Genomic DNA, 7,040 nt, shown 5'->3' with positions numbered 1-7,040 from the left:
ATATACATACATATACATAATAAGATCAGAGATATAATTGCAAAAAGTATGAATCCAGTTTGGATTTACGCATGACCGTCTGTCATACACATGAACGTAAGCTATACAGGGAAAAGCAAAAGATGAATATGGACAAAATATGAACCGATTCATACAATGACTTACTGACTTTGTAAAGCAGACAGATAAATTGCACGCTGAATTTGATATCGAACCTATACAGGAGCGTACGGTCACATACCATATTCATCATCGTTATTCTCAAAGACCTGCTCGGCTTCGCCTTGGTACGACTGATCGCCTATCGGGGCACCACTAAACCAAGATAGAAATCCCATCTTTATATTGTATATGCGGTGTTTCACACAGTAAGCTTGTCAGATGTCCGAATTTACTATATATTGGTAGTTGTTTGACTGTCTGGCAGCACTCTGGTGTGTGAAGACCGCCAAGCTACCTCTACTCTCGAATAATACACTGCTGTGATAGGCACTGCGTATCTAAATATAAACAATGGAACAAGGGTTTTCCACAGAGGGCAGGGGCGCAAGGCACAGGCGTATGCCGCAGAGACTGCTATTTTTAAAAAGATAGTATGTATCCAGGAGGTACAGCGTACTGATACAGCATACAGCCTACAGTTAGGAGGCGCACACTTCAGTCTGGACTCTGGACTCTGGACTCTGCGACTCTGGCTCTCTGCACTGTCTGCAGTGGTCCTCCACTTTGCTAAAACCACATCTATTATTTTGGGATCAAATCACAAGCGGTGTTTGTTATTTTTATTGATAAAACTATTGCTGCGGAGTGGAGCGGCTTTTTGCAGCAGATTTGATATTGTGCGAAAAAGGGATTAATTTCCACCAATATTCCACTTGTTTAAATTCGCTGTACGCTTTTTAAACACACAGTGACTTCTAACCCACTATTATATACACGCTTCACGCACACGTGTTTTCATATTCCCAAAATAACACTGATATAGTTTGATACCATGATTTGCTATAGTAGTCTGAATTACTCTGTATGGCTCGCTCAAACCGCACGTATTCAACGGGAAAGTGAGTACCAAAGTAGTCTATGTTTTGCCAGAGCTGATATATAAGATATGGATATACGAATCACTTGTATGGCAACGATGCACATATTTGTTCAGTTATGTGTGCGACTCCGAAAAACAATTATCATTAATATAGCTCAGATTGCAATGTAAATTGCATTTGGTATTTATTGGTCGACACTACGCAACCATCATGTATATCGCGACATTGTTCAACGCAACATAGTAGCCTTTTGTAACTCTTCGGTTATTGTTGTTGTTTGGTACCGTATCATTTACAAAGAAACCACTCACATGGATCTCCAGTTCGTTTGACAATCCTTAGCTGTTTAAAATCAATAGTACACGAATTTACTAGATGTACAACTTGTGTCGACAGTTGTTACATCTCAACCCTGTTGTACCACATACTGTGTAAACTCGGTTCGGTGTTAAGAGGACATGCCCTTCTGATATTGCTGTTGATATGCATGGCCTACACTGCAGCACTGGATTAGTTGCACAACGATAAAATAAAGAACTCTCAGGTGTATGGCCGTTCTGAATATATCTGATATATGTATGTATCAAGAGTATATACGAATGCATTGGATAGAAAAATGGGTTTCCTATATGTGCGCGTCTGTTGCTGCGATCGACATTGAAGCCACTGCGAAAATAGCACTTATTGATGCGAAGGTAGCACTATTTCACCCTTCTAGAGTCTGCGTGGCCACTATTAGCTGGATATCGAATCACATCTTAAAAACTTACGCTTATGTTGCCTTCCTGTTAGCGGATTTATGGTTGAGTTGTCTCTCATTTCAACATAACAGTGCATACATCCATGTACAGATTGAATTATTCATCACACTCGCACAGCTGCTTCAAAACTTTGTGTAGTATAGCCCAATCAGGCAAATTACCTTGATCGCGATTCATGAGTTCACAACCTCCCCGAGATTTACTACGCATCTAACCAAATCTACCATGCCCGCAACAGTAACCGACAGGTCCACTATACATGTGTGTATTCGTGAAGTCTTTTTGATGTATTGTTAATGTAGTACGAAAGTTTTAGCTTTCTACATGAGTAGACAAAAGCATCTGCGTATATGTACAAGCATGTGTTTGTATATAAGCATACCAGCGTTCTTTAATACCCTGGGTTCTAACAACTTAGAATTCGTTTTGACCACCGATCACAGATACAACTGCAATACGAAGCAGCGTGTACAGTACATACAGGCTTTTCTCACGTAGACGAAAATTACTGCATTGTGCATATACACTCAGTTGATTATATATGTATGTTAGCGTCAACGGGCACATGCGCATAAGGTCGAAAACTGGTTGGACTTTCATATATTTTGTATTGCGAGCTATTCAATGCCAGAGTTGACTGACACTAACGCGTATACAGTTCAAAAGCAATATCACAAAAGACATCTAAGTAGCTTATCTTACTACTTGTCGATACAGTTTAATAGTACAGCAACAAATATTCCACAAGGTCAGACCTATTTAGAAATAGTACGAATAACGGTGGCCAATTTCAACAGGTATAGTAGATATCTCGGGTCATAGAGATCACGATAAAAGTATCCATGGGTCTAAGCAACGAGCCCAGTCGAAGCGAGGTCATGCATCACTGCTGCATCTAATCTTATGCAGATGATTGAAGAACGTCAGCGAAATTTACCCAGTATCGGTTTTTGTTGTTATTGCTACCACTCCTCGAATTGGCATATAAATTGATCAGTTTTTAAAAATTTATTTAATGGTCGAAGGAAGCAAATGCCGATCCTTCGGCTAGATTTACAATATTTGGCTGTACTGAGAATGTGCGAGACAAACTTCCATTTCCATTATGTCTGCTCAGATGATCTGGATGGTGTTTCGAATTCGTTGTCGGACGATGTGTGTTGCCGACCGTCTCAGTTTCAGGGCTGACAGGTGGTTGTTCCCCTTCGAGTATTGCATATGCTTTTACAATATACGAGGGGTTCTAGTTGAAGACGAGTTGCTATGTTACCAACTGTTCGAGGGGTGGGTGTGATTGAAGGATTGTTTCAAAGTATCCCATTTTGATCTGCGATAATGAGAGTGGACGGCTTCCTGTCATACCACGGTGTCTGGTAAGAAAGGTGTCACCTGTGCTCCTGCTCGCTTGTGAGGTTGTCTCCCTCATTCGGTGTATTGACGATACTGTTTATAGGCCAACAAACTGTGTTTGTAATGATGACCTTGCGCTGAGCGCCGTAACTTACAATAGCTGTAGGCTATATAAGCTTATTCTAAAGAGAGATGTGACTAGTGTTGTTCACACATAATCATTGTCGCGCGCGACTGCCCTCTACAGGAGAGTTGCGTTGCGAGGTATAAATTTTTCACGCAAACCGGTGGGTTCGATGTAGGTAGTAAATTGGCAGTAACAATTTACGCAGAAGGAGAGGGTCCATACGTGACTGCGGGGGCCAGACACCTCAGCGCTGGCTGTATTTTGATGGGCAAAAGGGGTTTCAGACTCTTACTCTTGCGCTTCCTCTTCTTGATGACGTTAGTCTTCGTGAGACCGATAGGTCTGGAACGCTTGTGCAGCTTCTCGTAGAGTCCACACGCATTACAAACAACCATGTTTTGATCTGTAGAAAAGAATGGAGCAAATAATTAGAAAACATTGGGTGACTTCGTAGTAAGAGTTTGTAAACTTGGGCAACAAAAGCTCGAAGCTTTATACTTCAATAAAGACGACACAGAGTCAAGGATAACTTACCATTTCGTCTCCAAAGAGTGGTGTTCTCCGTGCCGCAATTAGAGCAAGACATAGGCCCCATGGGGTGTGTCGCGTTAGTGCGCACAAAGCTGCCCATCGCACGCTTAAGAGGACGATGTGTCCCATGTGCCTTATGATATAGTCCACATGCGTTACAGAGGCAATTGCCTTGCAGATCCCTCCTCCACAAGGGAGACTTAAGCGTCTTGCAGTTCACACAGGGCTCGTGTGAGATGGCACTTCGTGCGTCCATCTGATTATGCATTAGGGTGGACCCAGAACCGTCGCCAGACATGGGCATCTGGTTGTGTTGTTGCGGATATTGACCCATGCCTCCATTCTCTGACTTGATGGCATATCCGTGGTATACCGAGTTTGGCTCCTCTACGAATTGATACATTGATTCATTCTGTGTGTATATGAGGTGGTACAGCTATGTTTGGTATGGTTCTCCATGCCACATTCTCGGACGAAAGAAAAAAATCACAATATGAATAGAGAGAATACTGACTTACCCCTTGGTCGTTTGTATGGTCGCCCTTCAGATAACCCATGGATGAATGCGCAGTGTATGTGCTCTGCAAATAATAGAATGAGAGAGGGCAATCATTAATACGAAAGTATACAACATACTAAAGAACCGCCGAAAATGAGTAAACAGCACCAAACAGGCTGCGAGGCATCATGTGATCGAGGATTGAGATTAGACTACAAGGTTAAAAGTACCTGAATATCTCCATGCCTGGACATACCTTCTGCGCTCTAGCTCCGACTCCAAAGCTCTGGGCCAAGTCTGAGTTCGCGGCCGCAATCAGACCTTGCCACAAGGGGTTTGAGTCCGCACGGATACGGTCCAAGCAGATATCACATGTGGATACGTCAGAATTTCTGAAAGCCTGGACGTCTCTCACACAATGACAGTTTGGACATACGCGCGTGTAACGCACAAAGCTGACAGTCGAGTTCTGGTCTTCGTCGGAGCTGAGGTTACTATCCTGACTTAAATGACTGCTGGTGCGCCTGACTACTTGCGAGTCATGGTACTCTTGTGAATTGTTATACTCATCGCTGTGACGCTGGTGTGAGTGTAGGTTGCTTAGACTGTTCCTAGGAGTGTCCTCGTTTGAGTCATCGTGCCTTTGTAACATAAGCAACGACCGCGCAGCGTGGTCGGGTGAAACGACGCATCTGTTATTCACGTCAAATTCCACCACGGACTGTTCAGACATTGTGCTGTGTACCATATTAGCGATAGTGTTGTGTATATACGACGGATGAAGCTATATCTACAAATTGTTAGCGTTTGAAGTATACAACAGTGTATTCTAAAGCGTGAGCACGGGTATAGATGGAAAGATAGCGAGATAAGCTTTTTAGTATTACATCCGATAACGTACGTATTTAGCTAATCGCCCTCTTGCAGTCTATTCTGGGTCAGGCCCAGCAGGTGGTTTGAGGCACTTTTTCTTCGCGGAGCAACACGATTCGTCGAAATCCTAATCAAAATTACATCATGATTTACGGGATAAGAAACCTTCCGTATTCCGTAGGATTCCGACTGTGATACAGATCTGTCTCATGATCAGTATTTCCGCATGGTTGGGCGGGATTTATGTGAGTTTTGGTAACCAGCTGTCGTAACCACCTACTTGTAGCATAAAATTAATGTATTATTGTATTTGGCTTTTTGTTTGCTATCCGTGTCATCAACAACAATGCCAAACCTGAATTTGGGGTATCTTTCGGAAACGTTTGCAATTCAAAAATATTTTGATATTCAAATGGCTGCTATTGACTCAGGCAAGAGGATATTTCTAGATACCGAGAAACCTATTTTTTTCTTCATATTTTGCAATAACTATAGTATTTTCGAAATTTAGGCGAATCGTCAAAGTGTTACCTGACAAATATATCGAATTTTATTTTGAGACTGCACTTATCATTAAAAATCAAGAGTAGGTATGTACCTACTGATTGATTCAGAATAATTATTGGATCGTTGTAACAAACCTATTTTCATTGGTGATAGGCTACTGATTAAAAATTAAATCCAAATATATAAGTAAAATTCATTTGTCTATCTACAATTTCGACGTACAACGCATTGGTCCACGAGTCTATAGTCTATGCCCAATGGGCTGATGTAAATCTTCGGAGTACTCTTTACAGGTAAAAACAAGCATTTAAAAAAAACTGATGTCTGTAAACATTGTTCAATGAACGATAAAAGCAACTTTAAAAAAAATCGGGTACATGTCTGTTTAGGTCTTAAGTCTCTTGGTTTAGAGTTTAGACTCTCGGTTTTACTGCCGTCTGGACTCTGGACTCTGGAACATGGACTCTCTCACAGTCTACATACTAGAGATGTGGCGGCCTTGATTTTTGAGGTTGCTTCGGGTTGTTGCCTGGCAACGTGCGGTTAACACAAGCGTATTTGACATTCATGATTGTTATCAAACACGCGTCCTACTTGGCGTCATAGAGAAATGCGCACGCGAACACTTTGTGGGATGTCGTACGATATACAATACTGTGCATAGACTTTAGTGAGCGGATTGTTCATGTTCCTCTGTCGGCCTTTCAAAACAAGCCCTTCAACTATTACGTCTGACACTCCTGATGGTCATGCTGTGTGAACTAGAATTTCACATAGTAAATATCAACAATGTGTATTTCGTGCCCGAGCGATCCTTTGCAAGACATGTTATCTAGGTCCGAGTTTATGCGAGTTCAACTAGCGCACTTGATCAGATACGGACTTTCTACCGATATCACAGTTCTCAAGCAGATATAGCTGCACTGTTTCAAACCTTAATGATCAGATAGTTTAAGCTAATCATGGCTCAGCAGGTGCGAGGTTATCCACTATTGAAACGCTTTTTTTTTTTGAAACTGCCAACTGTGCTCCTATATCTTCGAGTTCGAACTCTTCGTCAGGAAGTTAAAACATAATTTCAGCCTAAATACGCAGCCTCAATTATATAATAATTTATATAAAGCCAGTTCTGAATTGAGCAGGTACTCGAGGACACAGACAAATATGAAGCTATGAATGTCTTTTGCTTGTGCTTGAGGCTACCGCTTCAACAGATGGCCATGTTCCTTTGCACATGGTACGTGTGTTAAAAGTCCTGCGTACTTTGTTTTCTTTGTCATTTTTTAAGTCCATGTGCTATATATATATATATATATATATATATATATAGTAATTAGTTTATATAAGTG

At 41.5% G+C, this 7,040-nt stretch overlaps 2 protein-coding genes across 2 annotated transcripts in view; both read right to left on the bottom strand.

Annotated features, from left to right (window-relative positions):
• Positions 1-338, bottom strand: part of SARC_06326 (hypothetical protein) — a gene marked incomplete at both ends in the record, with an annotated part of 10,880 nt that extends 10,542 nt beyond the window's left edge. Inside the window, one exon of the mRNA XM_014299779.1 lies at positions 242-338. Coding sequence (XP_014155254.1) covers positions 242-338 — 97 coding nt within the window. The remainder of the gene's footprint in view (positions 1-241) is intronic.
• Positions 339-2,797: 2,459 nt separating this feature from the next.
• Positions 2,798-5,142, bottom strand: SARC_06325 (hypothetical protein). The gene is made up of 4 exons (XM_014299778.1): positions 4,568-5,142; positions 4,331-4,393; positions 3,816-4,224; positions 2,798-3,684 (listed from the first exon to the last, which is right to left on the bottom strand). Exons 1-4 carry the CDS (start codon positions 5,057-5,059, stop codon positions 3,479-3,481), a joined length of 1,170 nt encoding a protein of 389 aa, XP_014155253.1. The 5' UTR covers positions 5,060-5,142; the 3' UTR covers positions 2,798-3,478.
• Positions 5,143-7,040: the final 1,898 nt, after the last annotated feature.

The sequence above is a fragment of the Sphaeroforma arctica genome (genome assembly GCF_001186125.1).
Source record: "Sphaeroforma arctica JP610 unplaced genomic scaffold supercont1.446, whole genome shotgun sequence".
Classification (NCBI taxonomy): Eukaryota; class Ichthyosporea; order Ichthyophonida; genus Sphaeroforma; species Sphaeroforma arctica.
This window is presented reverse-complemented; position numbering and strand designations above follow the sequence as displayed.

What these genes read in the sequence shown, in the direction of transcription:
- SARC_06325 (XM_014299778.1), bottom strand. Translation starts at nt 5,059, where the DNA reads ATGGTACACAGCACAATGTCTGAACAGTCCGTGGTGGAATTTGACGTG. An exon ending in ACCATACAAACGACCAAGGG is followed by an intron (nt 4,225 to 4,330) that starts GTAAGTCAGTAT and finishes ATATACACACAG; the next exon opens with AATGAATCAATGTATCAATT. An exon ending in CACTCTTTGGAGACGAAATG is followed by an intron (nt 3,685 to 3,815) that starts GTAAGTTATCCT and finishes TCTTTTCTACAG; the next exon opens with ATCAAAACATGGTTGTTTGT.